A 21496-nucleotide genomic window follows, 5' to 3' on the forward strand; every position below is an offset into this window, starting at 1 on the left:
AAAGAGAGAAGACACAAATAACCAAATTTAGTAAAGAGGAGACGTTACCACCATCCTCACAAATAAAAATATTTAGAGAATAATATGTACAATGTCATGTAAATATATTAGATAATGTACATGAAATGGACAAATTCCTAGAAACAAACTGAAAAACCTGAGTCAAAAAAATTAATTACCTCAATAGAGCTATTACAGGTGGAGTCATTGCATTAATGAAGAAGATAAACTCATAGTCACTGTTCAATGACAAGTCCCTGCCTAGTATGGTGTTATATATTTATTGCATTGTATCTCCCCATAAGCAGACTTGGGTGTAAAAGGTGACAATACAGGTTTTTCTCCTGTGTGAACATGCTCATATTCAAGAACTGTTTTCTCTCAGAAAGTTCATAAAGTCAGCACAGTGTGCTACTTGTAACAGAGATCACACATAAAATGACAAAATATAGTAAGCATTTCTTACATAAAGTATGAATAGAGAATGTGGGGGTAGAGTTGGAAAGAACTATGATTTCTTCAATTCAGTCTGTCTTAAATATTGGTGGATTTCTCTCACCCATGCCCCCCAACTCCAGCCTAGGAGTCATTTGCCCTTCAGTCCCAGAGAAAATGAGAAATCAGACAAATGCATGAACTTTTTTTTACTTCCTGGTCTGGAAGTAATGTTTATCACCTGTATCCATACTTCCCTGAACAGAGCTAAATTACATGGTTCCACACACAATAACTAATGTCTGGGATTGCAGGCATGTGTACAAGAGAAAAAAAGTGCTTTTTAGAAAATACATAACCCAGTGTAATCCATGCACAATTTCCCCCCATGTAAATTACCTCACGAGTGCTTCAGTGTGAGTTCTTTTTACTTTATTTTTCTTTCTTTTTCTTTAGTGGCTGGCCAGTACAGGGACCCATGGTGTTATCAGCACCATGCTCTAACCAACAATACATTAACTATACCCAGCTGTATAACTGCTGAAAAAAGATATTTTCACAATTACTGACCTGCTTCTATATCTGAGGGTGGCACATCTGCTGATTCAACAACTTAAAAATTTGTTAAAAATCAAAAGAAAAAACCAAAGTATAATACAAGTAAAAAATAACAGTATAGCACCTATTTATAAGGAATTCCTTCTGTATTCAGTAATATAAATATAAATATTCTACTCAAAATGGAAAGGACATGGAAAAAAGTCATAGGTAATATTGAAACAGTACCCCATTTATAGAAAGTGCTTGATCATTTGCAAGTATTTTCATCAACAGGGGCTACTGGAACCAACCTCCAATACCATGGGACAGACAGTTGTGCATTTATAGGGCTTCTTCTTGGAGTAAGTTCTCTGATGAAATTTGATGTGTGATTTATGACAAAACCTCAAACAGCCATTACATTTAATGGGATTTTCCCACGTGTGAATTTGTTCATGTCTATTATGGTGAGTTTAGGTAAACTTTTTCCACATTCCTTACATGGTCATGATTTCTCACCTATGGGAATTCTCTAATAGCTGCTGAGGTATGTCTTTTGAATAAAAGCTTTTCTAGTCTTTAAATTCACACAGCTTCTCACCTATGTGAATTCTCTGATGAATGCTGACGGTTGACTTTTCACTAAGAGCTTTCCCACATTCTTTACATTCATATGGTTTGTCACCTGTGAGTTCTCTCATGCCTGCAGAGACTTGACTTTCCACTAAAAGCTTTCCCACATTCTTTACATTCATATGGTTCCTCACCTGTGTGAGTTCTCTGATGAATGCTGAGGCTTGACTTTACACTAAAAGCTTTTCCACATTCTTTGCACTCATATGGCTTCTCACCTGTGTGAATTCTCAGATGAATGCTGAGGCTTGACTTTAGGCTAAAAGCTTTTCCACATTCTTTACATTCATATGGTTTCTCACCTGTGTGAGTTCTCTCATGTCTGCAGAGGCTTGACTTGTCACTAAAAGCTTTCCCACATTCTTGACATTCATATGGTTTCTCACCTGTGTGATTTCTCAGATGAATGCTGAGGGTAGACTTGTCACTAAAAGCTTTTCCACATTCTTTACATTCATATGGTTTCTCACCTGTGTGAATTCTCTGATGCCTTCTGAAGTGTGACTTCTCACTAAAAGCTTTTCCACATTCTTTGCATTCATATGGTTTCTCACCTGTGTGGGTTCTCTCATGTCTGCAGAGGCTAGACTTTTCACTAAAAGCTTTCCCACATTCTTTACATTCATATGGTTTCTCATCTGTGTGATTTCTCTGATGAATGCTGAGGGTTAACTTGTCACTAAAAGCTTTCCCACATTCTTTACATTCATAGGGTTTCTCACCTGTGTGATTTCTCTGATGAAAGCTGCGGGTTGACTTGTCACTAAAAGTTTTTCCACATTCTTGACATTCATATCCTTTCTCACCTGTGTGAGTTCTCTCATGCCTGCAGAGGCTTGACTTTTCACTAAAAGCTTTACCACATTTCTTGCATCCATACGGTTTCTCACCTGTGTGAGTTCTCTGATGAATGCTGACCTTTGACTTGTCACTAAAAGCTTTTCCACATTCTTGACATTCATATGGTTTTTCACCTGTGTGACTTCTCTGATGTATGCTGAGGGTAGACTTGTCACTAAAAGCTTTTCCACATTCTTGACATTCATATGGTTTCTCACCTGTGTGAGTTCTCTGATGCCTTCTGAAGTGTGACTTTTCACTAAAAGCTTTCCCACATTCTTGACATTCATATGGTTTTTCACCTGTGTGAGTTCTCTGATGTCTTCTGAAGTGTGACTTTTCACTAAAAGCTTTTCCACATTCTTGACATTCATATGGTTTCTCACCTGTGTGGGTTCTCTCATGCCTGCTGAGGCTTGACTTTTCACTAAAAGCTTTCCCACATTCCTTACATTCATATGGTTTCTCACCTGTGTGAGTTCTCTCATGCCTGCAGAGGCATGACTTTTCACTAAAAGCCTTTCCACATTCTTGACATTCATATGGTTTCTCACCGGTGTGAGTTCTCACATGCTTGCAGAGGCATGACTTTTTGCTAAAAGCTTTCCCACATTCTTTGCATTCATATGGTTTCTCACCTTTGTGAGTTCTCTGATATAAAATGTGTATCTCTCTTCTGTGCACAATCTGATGCTTAGTAAGTTCAGATTTTTTATAGAATATTTTCCCACATATACCAGATTGAAAAGTTTCCCTTTCTACCTGATTTATCTCTTGGGCAATGACAGCTGACTTACCACAGCATTTCCCATATTCATTATGTTTATAGGTGGTCTCATCCATGTGAATATTTTTATGTGTAAAAGTTATTGGCTCTGTGTTGGAGGATTTCCCTTTTCCACTGTATTCTAAAGCCTGCTTCCCAGTTTGAATATTGGGATGCTGAATAAGATGCTCATGATGTCTGGGTAATTTTCCAGTTGTATGATGGTCATCAGGTTTCTTTCCAGCAGGCATCTCATCATGCTCTCTAGTAAGAAGTGCATTCTTACATATGTAAAAATCCTCATGTCCATTTCCTGAATGGTTTCCATTATCTATAATCTGATTTAAAACATGATATGAATTCAGATAAAATGATTTTCCTAACACAACTCTCTCCTCAAATGATGTGTTGCTGTTGGTGAGTATGATTTGCTGCATAGCTCTACCATGACTTTCTTGGTGCCTCTCCACTAGGTCATCATCTATGTGAACATCTGAAATGACAAAAAAAATAACTGAACCACACAGAAGCACATCTCAATGACTGCTCAGGTAAACATAAAGTACCACCTTCCAATCCTTGTAACAAAAGATTTTATTTAAAAAAACAATGAATATTGGTTTCATGAGTTAATGGAATTTTTTCTTATTGACAATGTAATATTTTACTAATATATTTTCTAATGTTATATCATGTTATTCTTTCCTTCTTTGTTCATTTGTAAATTTTAATTTGTGACAGAATATTTGTTAAGAATTTTAAATTTCTGACTACTTGTAGTTTTCAATTAAGCACCTTTCATTTCTTTACACCATTTTCTCTGTTTTATTTTTACAACAATGGGTGTTTCCTACGGCTATTTTCTCATTTTTTCACTATGAAGATGGCTAGGTTTTCCTTCATCAGCTACTTTCAAGTATAGAAATGAGCCAATTTTTCTTCACATACACAAGAACATAGCTGAGGATAAGAATTTTGAATTTATGCTTATATACTTTATACTCCTCCCTTAGAAAATAGCTATAAGAATGTGGAAATTTTTCAAAGAATAAAATATCCTTTTCTCCACCCTAGATAAAGATAGCTTCCTCCAAGCTTTTCATTTAACTTGATGTCCTCTGCTTTGTATAAATGATTACAATAAAGGAAATGTCAGTTCTCCACCCTAGACACCCACGTCTGTTCTGAAATATTTGGTTCTGCATCCAAGGCTGTTCCCACCATTTTTGAAATATGTTCTTTTAACTCCTTCTCAAATCAACTTGTATTCTATTCCCAATTCCTACTACATGGAACACCACTTGATAATTAATTGTTGTGAAAGCTTTTATTTTGTGCAGTGAAGTTTTGGTGGTCTTCTATGCTCATAAAGAGTCTCTTGCACATTTCTCATTTTGTTTTTTGTTTGGAATGATTCCTACAAAGAAAACAGAAAAATGCTAACTGAAACCCACTCCAAATAACAATCTTATCCCATCAACATGGAAAGCTTAGTTCACATGGCCTTGGCACCCAGAATCTCCTGGTTTTCCTTCAAAGTCAAAGACCACCCTTTTCCACAGCTTCTCCTCAGCTTCATGATTTTTGATGTGGTACAAAGCTCACAGCTGTACCTCTTTTCAATTTTCTTAATGAATTGCTATGTGATACACCGCACTACTTTGGGACTCTTGGGAAGAGTCCCCATCAGAACAAAGACCCTCACCAGATGCAACCCCCTGACCTTGGAATGCTGAGCCTTCAGAACAAACTTGTAAAAAAAAAGTTCCTTTCTTTAAAAATTACCCAGCTACAGGTATTCTGTTATCAGCAACAGAAAACAGATACAATACGAAGAAAAAATGTACATGAGAATTGAGGACACAAGCACAACTGAAAATGTTAAGAAAGCAAATAAGAAAATTAAATTTCAAAGAAGAGTAATGTAGGAATTAGATTTAGGGTACAAACAAAACAGATTCAGAAAAATAAAACATTGGGGTATACAGGAGACATCTCACCTTGGAGATTATGTAATACAGGATTGCAGATGAGCCATCCTCAAGTCTGGGACTTGGGGGGAAAATTGCTAGAAATAGCTAAACACTTCCAACATCTAATGGGATTTACTTTTCTTGGCTTCTGTATGTGCTGATAAACCTTAGAGGATCTGGTTTGGGCATTCTTCTATTGAGCATGGCTCTGATCCTTCTTCTAACTTGACAATCACCTCAGCTTTGTTAATATAGTGTTCTGTTAGTGGGAAGTAATGTAGGGGCTTTGTAAAGCTGCTAAGTCTAATCCTTGGAAGAATGGCAAGAGCTCAGCATCAGATGTTGTGCAATAAAGAGGTCAATTTGAACATCATGAGATAGAGAGCACATTTTCAAGTAATGTAATCTTACCAAAATAGCATGAAACCCTATAAATGGTTCCTATATGAATATAAATAAACTGTTTCTTCTGAAAGTTACTGGGGAGTTTTACTCACTCAGTGATACCAGGTTGCTGTAGGTCTCCAGCATCACATCCCTGTACAAAGTCCTCTGAGCATCATTCAGGTCCTGCCACTCCTCCCAAGTGAAGTACACAGCCACATCCTCAAATGACACCAACTCCTGTAATGACACATCAAACTCAACTCAAGTCAACATCCCTGGGTCACAAAACAGAAATCTGGGAGCTTTCACCTGTGTGTCTGCATGTGTCTTATAAGATGACACTTTCTTGTACTCCATAGAATAGGAGGAAGAAAAACCAAAGGACAAATACCCTGGTACTCTAATAATTTATTAATTACTAAAAGTAATGTTACAAAACTTAGTTTATACCTTAAGAAATATCCTTGTTGCCAGTGGTAGAAGTGTAAATAAAAATTTTCTTTTCCAAGGAGAGTATAAACAGGCATGAAGACATAAATATAAATAAATACCTGCAACACTGTGTTAAATGAACAAACTTAAAACAGAAGTTCAATATAGTCTGGCATAAGAAAGAAATAAAAAATATAGCTTTATTTTGTATTCAGTTTGAACTTCACTGAAATGCCATACATGTTAAACTCTTCCATGTTAACAGCATGGTCTCATGAATATGGGGCAACAGCAAAAGTCCAGTCAGAAGAACAGAAAGAACACACCCCACACTAATGGAACTACACACAGAACCATGTCTGAGTGAATGATCTTGGGCAATATAAGAGAAAAACAATATTGAAGCAACTGATTATAGAATGATTCTGCACTTAAATATGGGACCTACTTCAAATAGTAAAACATTTTATGTGGTTATTATTGTTTTTTAATTACTTGTGAATTAAAAGTACATTAAAAAGGCATTCCAACATTTCCTTCCTATGTGCCAAAGGATCGTCTGTGTCCACACCAGGGTGTACACTGCAAGTTTCTAAACCACAGGGAGCAAATAATGTGGTCTTGTAAGTACATAACTTGATTTGCATTTTAGTAGTCATCCACAACAAGGAGAACGGAAAAGACTTTTAGGGAGAGTCAGAGGGACAAAGAAAACAGGATGACAGAAGACCAAACACATTACAACATAGAGAAATAAGCACAAAGAGAGACTAAGCAGTATAAGAAAAAAACAGGGAAAAAAAAAAAAACAGAAACAGAATGTGGTAGTAATTTGCTGTACAGCAATTAAAAAGAAGAGTTTTACTCTCAGGTTATCTACATAAGCACAGCTCGTTAGGTACTGGTGCTGTAAAGCAAAGTTTGAAAAATGGTAGAAAAATATAAAGATCAAAAGTGAAACAGATTTGAATGCATCATACTTGAAAGAACTGTGGTTATTTCCAATGGCAACTGTCCAAGTGGCAATTGGGTATATGATTCCAGCATTCAAGAGAGAAAGTTAAGCTGACAATAAAGACTTGAAAAGTTTCAAAATTTCCATCTTATCTGAAAGCATGAGGGTGAATGAACCTGAGAGGATGAAAGTAAAAAAAACAAAAACAAAAAAGTACAGAATCTGCAGAAACACTTTATCTTTAAACACAGGATAGAGAGGAAGAAAAGGTGGCATTAGATCATAATACAGGAGTTAGTTCTCCCAGAGGACAATTCTTAATGTGCATGTGCCTTACAACAGATCATCAAACTATGTGACACCAAACCTAATAGAACTACAAGGAGAAAGAAGAATCCACCATCAAAACTGGAGATTTCAATACCCTTTAACAAAAATGAAGCAGTGCAGCAGACAGAAACCTATAAGAGTCATAGTTAAACTCAATAACATGATCTGGGTATAATGGATATCTACAGAATACTTCCAACAACAACAGAATAAACATTCTTGTAAAACTCACATAAAAAAATCACTAAGACCATGTTCACAGCCACATAGCACACTTTAGCAAAATAAAAATAATAGAAATCATACAATATGTGCTCTTAGACCACAAAAGAAATAAATTAGAAATTGGTAACAGAGCAATAACTACAAGACAAAGATATCATAAGAATAGAAAAAAACAAACTGCTAACTCTCGTGAACATACATGCAAATAAGATCAACAAAATATCAGCAAACCTTATCCAACAATGTCTAGAGAGAAGTATGCACTATGGCCAAGTTGTATATATATCAGGTAGGCAAGAGTGGTTTAACATATGAACATAAATTAATGTAATTGATAACAAGAAAACACTAAAAAGAAAAAAAAATTACATGATCACATCAATAGATGCAGAAAAAACATTTGAAAAAATATAGCACCCAGTCATCATATAAATTCTCAGTATCCTAGGAAAAGAAGGGAATATCACAACCTGATAATCTACAGGAAACTGCAGCTAACATCACCCTTAATGGTGAGATACTCAAAGCATTCCCAAGTAATCAGGAACAAGGCAAGGATGTACCCTCTTTTCCCTCCAACACTGCAGTAAAAGTACTGGAAAGTGCAATAGCACAAGGAAATAAAATAAAAGATTTACGGATTGGGAAAAAAATAAATAAAACTATCATTAGGTGCAGATGATATGATTATCTAAGCAAAATATCCTAGCAAGTAAATAGAAAACCTCCTGGAATTAATTACTGATTATAGCGAGACAGCAGGATACAATTTTAATACACAAAAGTCAATCTATTTTCTTTCTTTCTTTTTTTTATAATACACCCTTTTATTTTATTTTATTTTTTGTCTTTTTGTGACCGGCCGCACCACGCTCAGCCAGTGAGCGAACCGGCCATCCTTATATAGGTTCCGAACCCGCAGCGGGAGCACTGCTGCGCTCCCAGCGCCGCACTCTCCCGAGTGTGCCATGGGGTCGGCCCAAGTCAATCTCTTTTCTATACCCCAGCAATGACCAAGTAAAACTTAAAACAAAAACGCAATCCTATTTACATTTGCAACTCAAAAAAGAGAAAAGTTGAAAATCATCAACCTCATAAGAAATTAACATCAAGAATACATTTAAGAAACACCTACAAGGCCCAAGATCCTCAGAGACTACATGCCCTGTGGTGCCAGTGTGTGACCGAGCAGGTAGGCCTCACCACTGCCACCCAACTCCATCCCCAGCCCTGCTGAGTGTGTGCTGATCACAGAAGCCCGCAGCTGGAGAAGTGGAAGATCTGCAGAGACCATGCATCCTGGGCTGCCAGCATGTGACCCAACAGGTAGGCTTTGCCACAACCACCTGACTCCATCCCCAGCCCCAACAAATGTGTGCTGACCAGAGAGGCACCTCCCCAGAGAGGCCCAAGATCCAAGGTGACCATGCACCCGAGGCACTAGTGGGCAACCGAGCAGACACTGAGACAGCCATAACAAATTGGCAGTCCCACCAGCATCCTAGCCAGACAATCGTGTCGAGCCAGTGGATGATGAAATCCACAGCCACAATGACTAAACATAAAAGGAAAGACACCAGAAATATGAAAAATCAAGAAAGTACACCACCAAAGGGTAAAAACTTTCAAGATCTAGATCCTACAGAACAAGAAACCCTTGAAATGTCTGAAAAGGAATTTCGAGTGATAATTCTAAGGAAACTAAATGAGATACAAGAAAACTCAGCTAGACAACATGATGAAATGAAGAAAAGTATACGGGACCTGAAAGAAGAAATGTACAAGGAAATTAGTGCCCTGAAAAAGAATGTAGGAGAGCTCGCTGAGCAGAAGAATTCATTCAACCAAATAAAAAGCACAACAGAGAGTTTAACTATCAGGCTTTCAGAAGCAGAAGAGAGAACTTATGACCTTGAAGATGGGCTGTTTTAAATAACACAGGCAGACAACAAAAAATAAAAACGAATTAAAAACATTGAAGAAAATCTGAGAGATATCAAACAACCTTAAGCGACCAAACATCTGAGTCATGGGTATTCCAGAAGGGGAGGAAAAAGGAGATTGCATTGAAAACATATTCAACAAAATAGTGGCAGAAAACTTCCCAGGTATAGGAGAAGACACATATCTTCGATTTGATTCAGAAACCTCATAGATCCCCAAATGTATTCAACCCAAAAAGGTCTTCTCAAAGACCTGTTATAGTCAAATTGGCAAAACTCAAAGACAAAGAGACAAAAGGTGCAAGAGAGAAGCATCAAATCACCTAAAAGGGTGCCCCAATCAGACTGACATCAGACTTTTCATCACAAACCCTAAAAGCCAGAAAGGAACGGGATGATATATTCAAAATACTAAAAGACAGAGATTGCCAGCCAACAATACTCTACCCTGCAAGGCTATCCTTCTGAAATGAAGGGCAAATAGTATATTTCTCAGACAAACAAAAACTGTGGGAGTTCACCACTGCATGACCAACCGTACAAGAAATTCTTAAGGGAGTACTGGGTTTGGTACCTGAAAAATAACTACCAGTGCCATAAAAAACCCAAGAAAAATCAAAACCCACTAGTGTAATAAAAATGGCATTCATGAAGAGAAAACAAACAAAAAGGCTATCTATAACCCAAAGAACCAACAAATACAGAAAACAAACAGTAAATCAGAAAGGAAGGAACAAAGGACACTTAAGACATCTGAACAAAAATCGTTAAATGCTAAGAGTAAATCAACGCCTTTCAATAACAACTCTTAATGTAAAAAGATTAAATTCCCCAATCAAAAGACACAGACTGGCTGACTGGATTAAAAAGGAGGACCCAACTATATGCTGCCTTCAAGAGACTCACCTCACCAATAAAGCATCACATAGCCTGAGAGTGAAAGGATGGAAAAAGACTTACCATACAAACAGAAATGAAAAACGAGCTGGAGTAGGTATTCTTGTATCTGATAAAATAGACTTTAAACTAAAAGCCATAAAAAGAGATAATGAGGGCCACTACATGATGATAAAAGGATTGATCCACCAAGAAGACATAACATTCAAAAATATATACACACCCAATGTCGGAGCAGCCAGATTTATAAAGGAACTAAAAAAAAGAAGAGAGAAGATCCAAACAACAAAAATTAGAAATGAGAAAGGTGATATTACAACTGATACATCTGAAACACAAGGAATCAATCGAGACTATTCTAAACAACTATATGGTAAGAAATTTGAAAATCTGAAGGAAATGGATAAATTTCTGGACACAAACAAGCTACCAAAACTGAGCTAAGAAGATGAAGAAAATCTGAACAGACCAATAAAAATGAAAGAAATTGAAGCTGTTTTCAGAAGGCACCCAACAAAGAAAAGCCCAGGACTGGATGGATTCACAGCAGAATTCTACCAAACAATCAGAGGAATTCTCTACAAACTACTCCAAAAGACTGAAAAAGAGGTAATTCTCCAATACTCACTCGATGAAGCAAACATCAGTAAACACTGATACCAAAACCAGGTAAAGCTACAACTAAAAAAGAAAACTACAGGCCAATATCCTTGATGAATATACATGCAAAAATCCTAAATAAAATAATAGCTAACAGATTTCAGCAACACATATAAAAAATTATACACCACGATAAAGTGGGAGTCATCCCAGGGATGCAAGGTTGGTTCAACATACGCAAATCCAAAAATGGGATAAACCAAATCAATAAAATCAAACACAAACATGATATGATCATCACTATAGATGCTGAAAAAGCATTCGATAAAATTCAACATGCACTCTTGATAAAGACTCTCTATAAGTTAAGTATAGATGGAAAGTACCTCAACATAATTAAAGCCATATATGATAAACCCACTGCCAATATCATCTTCAATGGGGAAAAGCTGAAAGCTTTTCCTTCAAGAACAGGAACTAGACAAGGATGTCCACTCTCACCACTCCTATTCAACATAGTGTTGAAGGTACTAACCAAGGCAGTCAGAGAAGAGAAGGAAAAAAGGACATCCAGATAGGAAAAGAGGAAATCAAACATTCCCTGTTTGCAGATGACATGATCCTATATATCAAACAGCCTAAAGCCTCTATAAAAAAACCTCTTGGAGTTGATAAATGATTTCAGCAAAGCTGCAGGATACAAAATCAACACACAAAAATCAGTAGCATTTCTATTCTCCAATAGTGAATATGCAGAAAGGGAAATCAAGAAAGCTTGCCCATTTACAATAGCAATCAAAAAAAAAAAAAAAAAAAAAACTTAGGAATTGAGTTAACCAAGGATGTGAAAAATCTCTATAATGAGAATTACAAACCACTGCTGAGAGAAATTAAAGAGGACACAAGAAGATGGAAAGATATCCCATGCTCTTGGATTGGAAGAATCAACATTGTGAAAATGTCCATACTACCCAAAGTGATATATAAATTCAAAGCAATCCCCATCAAAATTCCAATGACATTTTTCTCAGAAATGGAAAAAACTATCCAGATATTTATATGGAATAACCATAGACCATGCATAGCCAAAGCTATGCTGAGCAAAAAATAAAGCTGGAGGCATAAAACTACCTGACTTTAAACTAAACAACAAAGCTACAATAACCAAAACAGCATGGTACTGGGAGAAAAACACACACACTGATCAAAGGAATACAAATAAGAATCCAGAAATCAACCCACACACCGACAGCCATCTGATCTTTGACGGAGGCACCAAGTATATAAACTGGGGAAGAGCCTGCCTCTTCAGCAAATGGTGCTGGCATAACTGGATATCAATATGCAGGAGAATGAAACTAGACCAATACCTCTCACCATATACCAAAACCAACTCAAAATGGATTAAAGAATTAAATATACACCCTAAAACAATAAAACTTCTTAAGAAAACACAGGAAAAACACTTCAGGAAATAGGACTGGACACAGACTTCCTGAATACAACCCCAAAAGCAAGGGCAACCAAAGGAAAAATAAACAAATGGGATTATATTAAACTAAAGAGCTTCTGCACAGCAAAAGAAACAATTAACAGAGTTAAAAGACAACCAACAGAGTGTGAGAAAATATTTGCAAAATATACATCTGACAAAGGATTAATATCCAGAATATACAAGGAACTCAAACAACTTTACAAGAAAAAAACAAGCAACCCAAATAAAAAATGGGCAAAAGTGCTAAGTAAGCATTTCTCTAAGGAAGATATACAAATGGCCAACAGACATATGAAAAAAATGCTCAACATCATTCAGCATCCGGGAAACGCAAATCAAAACTACACTGAGATACCATCTCACACCAGTTAGGATAGCTAATATTCAAAAGACTGTGAATGACAAATGCTGGCGAGGTTGTGGAGGAAAAGGAACTCTCATACATTGTTGGTGGGACTGCAAAATGGTGCAGCCTCTATGGAAAACGGTGTGGATGTTCCTCAAACAATTGCAGATAGTTCTACCATATGACCCAGCTATCCCAGTGCTGGGAATATACCCAGAGGAATGGAAATCATCAAGTCAAAGGTATACCTGTTCTCCAATGTTCATTGCAGCACTCTTTACAATAGCTAAGAGTTGGAACCAGCCCAAATGTCCATCATCAGATGAGTGGATATGGAAAATGTGGTATATCCACACAATGGAATACTACTCTGCTATAAGAAAGAATGAAATACTGCCATTTGCAACAACATGGATGGACCTAGAGAGAATTATATTACTAATCAGGTACAGAAAGGGAAATACCACATGTTCTCACTCATTTGTGGGAGCTAATAAATAAATAAATAAATACACAAACACCCTGGGGGGGGGGAGGGAAGTAAACACAATAATCACAATTCCTTGAAGTTGATATGACAAGCAAATAGAAAGGAGATTGTTGGGAGCGAGCAGGAAGAGGGAGGAGAGAGGGAGGTTTCAGTAACGGGCTACAATAATCAAACTCATTGTATATTGACAAAATAAAATAAAAATAAAACACTTATAAGTAAACAACAAAACAAATAATCTGATTAAAAAATAAGCAAAGGGCTTCAACAGACATTTTTACAAAGATGATATACCAATGTCGAGCAAGCTTATGGAAAGATGCTTAACATCATTAATCAGTAGAGAAATACAAAACCACAATGAAATATCATTTCACACCCAATATAAAATAACAAGTACTGGCAAAGAAATGCAGCCCGTATTTTTAAAAAGTACACTGACTTCTCAAAAAATTAAAAATAGAATTACCGTACGATTCATAAATCCAATTTTTGTACATATATGCAAAATAATAGCAGAATCACAAAAAGATATTTCCACACCTGTGTTCATAGCAGCACTCACAGAGTTAAGAGGTGAAAGCAACCCAAGCGTTCAGCCATGAATGAATGGATGAATAAAATGTGGTATATAGAAAGAAATAATATCCAACCTAAAGAAGAAAGGAAATCCTGACATATTCTATAACATGGAATTGAGGACATTATGCAAAGTGAAATAAGACATTCGCAAAATGACAAGTATTGTAAGGTCCCACTGACGAGTCAAATGTTTAGAACACAAAGTAGAATGGTGGTTGCCAGGCTCGGAGAAGGCGGATTTGGGGAGTTGTCATTTGATAGATGTAGAGTTTCAATTTTCTTTCTTTTTTTAAAAAGATGACCGGTAAGGGGACCTTAACCCTTGACTTGGTGTTGTCAGCACCACGCTCACACAGTGAGCCAACCGGCCATCCGTATATGGGATCTGAACCCATGGCATTGGTGTTATCAGCACCACACTCTCCCAAGTGAGCCACAGGCCGGCCCCTCAATTTTCCAAGATAAAACAACTTGTGGATATCTCCTGCACTTGTGGATATCTCCCACACTTGTGGATATCTCAGTATAATCAAAACTATATATAGGTTAAATGATTTAAATGGTAAATTTTATACTACATGTTTTTTACCAAAATTAAAAATAAATTATTTTAAAAGTCAATAGATGAAACAAAATATTTTTGAAAAATTAAATAATTGATAAAAAGTTAGAAAATAAAAAGCAGAGGATTAAAAGGCAAATGAGGCAAATACAAATAGAAAATAGCAAAATGTCACACTTAAATTAAACCTAATCAATAATTAGTTTAAATGGAATTGCATTATATATTCTCCTTAAGGCAAAGACTTTCAGATTTGATAGGAAAGTAAGACCCAAGTATGCTGTCCACAGAACTACACTTTAGCTTCAAAGAAACAGACTAAAAGTAAAATAATGAAAACATATCTACCATAGCAATACAAATTATGAAAAGATTAAGTGGAAATGTTGATGACAGCAAAAGAATATTCAAGACAAATTATATTACCAAAAATAAATGGAGCACTGAACGATGTTGGCCACACTACCACCTACCATAACATGGAAAATGGAAAGGGTATCTCACCATGTCACAGTGTGCCAAAGGAGACTTTGGGGCACAATGGGAAAAGTGCTACCTGGCTCCCTCTCTGTGTCACTGAGAAAATAAAAGAAGGATGTTCAATTTTCAAACAGAATTTAGAGAAAATACGAAGGAGCCAGGACTTGCTGGGTTTGAAATAAAACTCTATTTTAATTCATTTTTGGATTGTGGCAACTATCAAATCCAGTGTTTTCCAAAACAGATGAAAGACCGAAACATTCCTAGCTTTCTAAGTACCTTAGGATCTGACACATAGAAAGTGCCTAGTAAACAATAAAACTTCTAAGAAAATGGCCACCTTGGAGAGAAGGGGAGGTCAGAGAACAAAGGGCCTGACACAGAAAGTGTGGGACTAGCATTGGTCTATTGGATTTTAGAACAATGGAAACCCATGTTTTTATGGCAGTGATTAAACCAGATAATTTCCTGTATCAAAAGGCCAGTCAGAAAAAAATAAAAAAGGTCATTGGATCCCCCAATATATAATAACCAAAAATATGTAAAGAAAGTCAGTCAACTGCAAACCCCGGCATTTAAGAAAAAGAGCTATTGACAGAGAATGGTGAGAGATCAGAGGACACAGTGAAGAGCCACACAGCATCTTTTCCAGGAACCAGGGTTGGGTCCTAATGAAATACTAAAGCAGGTGCCTGAGGTGAATAACTATGCAGACCAGTGCCCGCAGAATCCTTCCCTTTCTCACCAACCCTGTCTGAAGAAAACTGCACACATGGTCATGCCTGTCTGTTCACTATAAGCTGGGTGTGTATTAAAAAGATGACAGGACACTGGATCTTATTTAGTTTGGCTTTTTGCCAACTGCACAATGTTAGAAAATTACAGGGCTCTTGAGAAGGGCAAAGTATATCTTGCATGTGGTAGAAATTTATGGTCAGAGAGCAGACTGTGGTCTATTAAATAGTGCTGCAAAGTCTTGCTATTCCTCTTACTGAAAGGAAGAATCTAATTGTCTTCCCCTTGAATCAAAGCTGGAAGAGATGCTTTGGTATCTGAATAGAGATAATAAGAATCCTCACGGCTTCTGCCTGGGCCTCTTGGACACTTGTTTTGGCAGAAGCCAGACAAAACTGACTACCCTGAGAATGCCACTCTGTGAGGATGTCCAACATGGCCACAAAGAGAGGGCTGGATGTCTCCTCAGTGTTCCCAGCCACTAGAGTTTTTCCAGCTCAGAGCAGAGTCATTGTGTAGCAGCAAACCCACACCACCCTGTACAGTTTACTGATCCAAAACATTGTGACATGTAATAAGATGTTCTTATTTTAATCCATGAAGTTTTCTGATACTTTGTTGCACAGCAGATCACTGGAACAGCAAAAAAATTATTAGAGGCCTTAGGTTTTACTTTGATTTCAAACATGAAGAATGTAGGTTCACACTGAATATCAGATTCAAAACAAAGAATGAAAGCATTTCACATCTTATGTTAGATCTCAAACTACAATTCTGCATGTAAATGTTCAGTTAACTGGTTTGTCAGGTTTTGTTTTTAACTATCTATTATCTACAGTTCTACTTTAAAAACATACTGATGACTAATGCACACATCCATCTTTCTCATTCACTTTTATGTAATTACCTGAAATAGGAGAAGAATAAAATACAATCTGTAAGAAAGTTTAAAAACATGATGGGTCTTACTGAACTACAAACAGATAAATGTATATTATTAAAAACTACAAATAGATTCACTGACGTAAATTTACAGAAACAAAAGGCAGACATTAAGAAAATTTGTACTTTCTGTTTTTATTACTTCCATGTCTTTTTACTGACCTTTGTTTAAACATGTTCCAGTAACTCCTGAAGGCTTTCTCCCCAGGGACTCCTAAGGATGTCACCACAGTTGCTGGCTGGAAGCACAGGTCACCAGGGATTGAACCTCACAGCCCAGCAAACATTACCTTCAGGTTTTCACAAGAATGATATTTGCAATGGAACAAAGTTACTATATTTTGTGTACCCACATCTCCCCCTATACTGGCAGTGTATATAGAAATTAGAATAAAATGAAAAGACCAAACAAAAGTAGCAGGAAGTAACTCAAGATAAAATTTGACCAAGAAACAGGGAGGAGTCCAGGAGAAATCTCATTTTGGTGGCTTGTGTCAGTGGCTGCGTGGTAGTGAAAACACATATAACAGAAGAAAGGGAAGTGGTTTTAATTTTAGATTTGTTGGTCTTGAGGTGATGTTTTGTTGTTTCTTTTTCCCCCTGGCAGCTGGCTGGTGCAGAGATCTGAACCCCTGACCTTGGTGTTAAAACACCATGATCTAAACATTGGAGCTAACAAGCCAGCCCCCTGAGGTGCCTTTTGAATAGCTACAAACAAGCATTCAACAGAGTTCAACCTATGATCAAAAGACTAGGGAAGAAGTACAAACTGGAGAGAAAGAGGACTGCAAACTACAGAGGACTGAAACAGTGAGAAAGAATTTCACATGAGAAAAACAGGGCCCAGGATGAAGCACTTTGATAAGCTATGTTATAAAGAAGAAAGTAGAAGAACTCAGGAGAAAACAGCAAAAACCATCAGTGAAGTCATGAGAGAAACTAATAAACTAACACAGAGGAATTTTCAGGAGAATATCATGAACAGTAGTTCAAACTGTAGCAGAAGACTCTAGTCTTTCTAAATTGAGTAGAGAACAGTCACTGGATTTGACTGTAACTTTGGTTATCATTCTGTTTTATCTACAAATCTTAGTACAGTCTTCTAAAGGCATCTGGAACTAGATTTATTTCAGAAACTTTATAAAAAGCTTACTAAGCAACTTGTGCCTTCAAATTAGGTAACTATTTCTACTGCAGAAAGTGAGGAATGTTTATTTCCAGGTCAGCAGTGAAAAACTTTCTAACATTGATGGTGCTGCAGAATTTGGTGCCACCAAGTCTTCACATCCCAAGAAAATTTGAAAGATTCTCTTCTCAGGTTCCATTCCAATCATGTAAACAAGGTGTCTGCCTTTTCCTCATGACATCACAAAGACCAGAGACAAATTTTTATTCAAGTTAGATGACTCTGAGGTCTTACAAACTGCTATATCTACATGCCAACTTTATCAAATGAATGTACATTTCTTTCAAGTTGAATTTTACTCATTTGTACTTTTCGATTTTAATTTACACATGCCATAAAGCTCACATAATACAATAAAAAAAGAGTGAGTAATAAATAACCAAAAAACTCACCGGAGATTTATTCATCTTTTTTTGCTCTTGTAAACTCATAGCACAGTCTAGCAGCATAGCTGGGAGAAAAGAGAATGAAGTTGAGTAAGTAGAGAACTGTTGTGGCTTGGCTCTAGATTCTCCTTCCCCAAACTACTTACTAACTGAAAAAGACAAATAAAAAAGCAAAAAGCCTCCTGTGAGAGAACAGTCTTTCATGCCTCAATAAGGGGCAACAAGGACCCCACTAAAGGTGCAGCTCCCAGTACATTAATAGCTACACATTACACACACAATTTATTTTTGGGTCAATGAAAATATTCATAGCCTTCTGACTTAGCATGAATCAATATTACCGAAACATATAACAATACCTTAAACCAAAGAAAAACACATTGCAACATCACTAAAATTAGTGTTGTAGAAATCATTTGGCTGTATTAACTGTTACCCTATTAATAAGTTAAGTTCACACATGATTCCAAGAAAGTGTTCCCATTACAACACATCTTCCTTTTATGTGCCTAAATGTCTGGATAGTGTGCATCTTGCAACCCAGCACGTTCCCCCTGATTATATAGGTAAAAAAATACACATAATGTATATTTCTTCAGGTATACTGATTTCCCTGTACCCAAGCCCTCAAAGAGTACGCTCTGACAATAAACCAGTCTTTGTTGTGTGACCTGCTTTGGGCAGTGTCACATTAGAAAATGTCATGCAAACATAGGTTTGAAAAGTACTGGCCATTGGTGCTTGCCTCTTAAACACAGTCATACTGTGAAGAAGGCTGAGGAGACACAGGGCCCAGCCAAAGGTCAGCACAAACCACAGGATGTGTGAATGAAGCCATCTTTAACCAAACAGCCTCAGTCAAGATACCAGGTAACTAAACCCACATCTGTAATCAAGGGGACTAGAATGAGAACTGCCCAGCTAAATGCACCCAAGATGTGGATCCATAGAACTTCAAAAAAATAAGATGGCTGGGTTTTTCAAGACATTGGGGTGTGATTTGTTTCTTACATAGCAAATGCTGAATCATACATCTAAGTCCCCAAAACTCAAAACATATTGAACAAAATTATGTGGGCGAGAAATTCTTAAATTATAAGTCAAGTACATTCAATATACCTTCACAACCACAGGTAGAAGTTTTGAAAATCACAATAAATGTTAACTACATGTACTTCAGGGAAGCTTCCAGCCCTAACAGAGGCTATGCAAATCGTACCACAATTATTTGCAAATCAGTAAACTATGTTGTAAGTTTTGTTTTGTATTGTTTTTTACATCACATACAAGTTGTTTACTTTACATACAACATTAAAAGAGTGGTCTTTATAAGTGAGTAATGCACTGTAGCAGGGTACTTTCAAAAGTCTGGGGAAAAATAGAATGAAAACAGAATAGAAATCTTTCCATGAAATTTTTGAAGCACACAAACATTTTAATTACATTTAAGAAATTGGTTTTGAGTAGAAGGGAACTGTAGTCTAATTTTCCCATGTTAAATAATGTAAAATTGCCTTCAATATATTCCTGCAAAAGTTATGATTTTAAAGAATAGCTTACTAATATTAAGTGGGAAATACTTACGTTATTTACCCTTTGAGGTGACATAATCCAAAGAAAGTACTGGAGTTAAAAAAGGATAGACATGTTTAAGGTAATGTATGTTAAAGCATTGTTTGCACTAAGTTGACTTCAGCATTACAAAAGTAATCTCAAAAATGAATAAACACTTGCTTTGACTTAAATGAGGGAAAATAGAAAATGCTAGTCAAAAAGTCAGGATGTCTAGCATCAACAAATCATGTGACCCCGGGCAAGTCACATTTCCTCATAGCCAGTTATTTTCACTTTCTTACGAGGTAGATATATGGGGAAAACTATTCCTGAATGACCAGAAAAGAACTATGAAGATAGAGAACCATCAGCACATCTCTAGATACCAAATTTGGCCACAGGCAGGGTTTGAGAGCTCAGACACTGGGAACAGTGAGGGAAGATTGAAGGAATGGGCGTGTGTTCAGAGAGCACTGCAGACAGATCCTCAGCTGGGACAGGTTATTCCTGCACCCCACAGACACCTTCAAACCCCCTTCAATAAGTAACTCCTCCTGGGTCCTTGCCTCTCCTTCTCAGTCTAACTCACTTTTCCCTTCTGAAAGTTGGCCCCAACCTTCCGATATCACTCAGTCTCAGACAGCTATTGAATGCGGTGTCATCACCAACTGCGGTGCGCTGTAAACACTACACACAATTACTGTCTGGGCTGTGCAAAGCTGTGGCCTTCACCTTTCTGGGACTGAATCAGTACTGAGAGGGTTCCGGCCAGAATGATGCTCCCCCAGGTGGGATTCCTATTCACAGGACACCGTCCTTCAAGGTTTGTCACAGCTCCTTCACTCCAAAGAAAATGAGACCAACATCCAGTGCCCCAATCTCCTTCCTAGAAGTCACTGTCCTGGAAACAAAGTTCTGTATAAGCTTCTGTAAATTCAACCAGGAGCGCCAGGCCGGCTGCACATAGCAGGAGGGACCAGAAACGTGACCTCCTGAAGAGACACCGAGACACCCCACGACCACAGCAGCCACAGAGTGACAGTCTGCACACACCTCACAATCCCACATTCAACTCTCGGATCTGGGGCATCACACTAATGTCCACGCGCTCACGTTACAGATGGTGAAGTGAACGTCCCATAGGTCGGTACCAGGCTCCTGATGGCTGAGCTGGAACGTGACCTCCCCACACCTCCCAGGCTCGCTGTCTTCACACACCCCCACCCACGTTCCCGTCGCCACCTGGGACCTGAGCCCCCGTCCTAGGACATCTGGAACCGGCTTCTGCACACTCGGTAGCGCCGTCCTCTGACGGAGCGATCTGGAAAGCGCAGCCGGCGCCCCTTCCTCGGCCCGGCCCAGGTCCGCGCTCGCGCTGCTCGTCAGGCCCCGCCCACCCGAGGCCCGCGGCGCTCCTGTCCCCAAGTGCCAGGACATCGTCCCGCTCCCCAGGGTCCCCGAGGCCCGCGGCCTCCTCTTTCACCCTCACACCCACCTTCAGAGATGCACAATCCTGAGGCTCTAGGGATCTGAGGAGCAGCGAGGAGGGGCCCGCAGCATCGGGGGACTTACAGCGAAGAGATGGCGGCGTGGGCGGAGCCACACATGCGCAGAAGAAACCCGGAAAAGCCTTTCCCGTAGTCCTGCGCAGGTGTCCTCACTGCAGAGGGAAACTACATTTCCCAGATGGCAGAGCAAGTGGAGCCCCACAAGTACAGAAGGAACTTGGAGCAGCTCTTTAGTCCTCCGGGGTTGCTGACGTCACTGGCGGACGACACTACA

The 21496-nt window shown here is 38.0% G+C and overlaps 1 protein-coding gene across 1 annotated transcript; it reads right to left on the reverse strand.

Annotated features, from left to right (window-relative positions):
• Window positions 1-599: 599 nt before the first annotated feature.
• On the reverse strand, window positions 600-21273 carry LOC134364903 (zinc finger protein 260-like). The gene is given in 5 exon segments (XM_063081088.1): window positions 600-1659; window positions 1661-3707; window positions 5685-5811; window positions 18167-18225; window positions 21210-21273. Coding segments are annotated over 4 exon segments (2343 nt in total). The 5' UTR covers window positions 18224-18225; window positions 21210-21273; the 3' UTR covers window positions 600-1547.
• Between the last annotated feature and the right edge of the window lie 223 nt (window positions 21274-21496).

The sequence above is a fragment of the Cynocephalus volans genome, chromosome 16 (genome assembly GCF_027409185.1).
Source record: "Cynocephalus volans isolate mCynVol1 chromosome 16, mCynVol1.pri, whole genome shotgun sequence".
Taxonomy (NCBI): domain Eukaryota; kingdom Metazoa; phylum Chordata; class Mammalia; order Dermoptera; family Cynocephalidae; genus Cynocephalus; species Cynocephalus volans.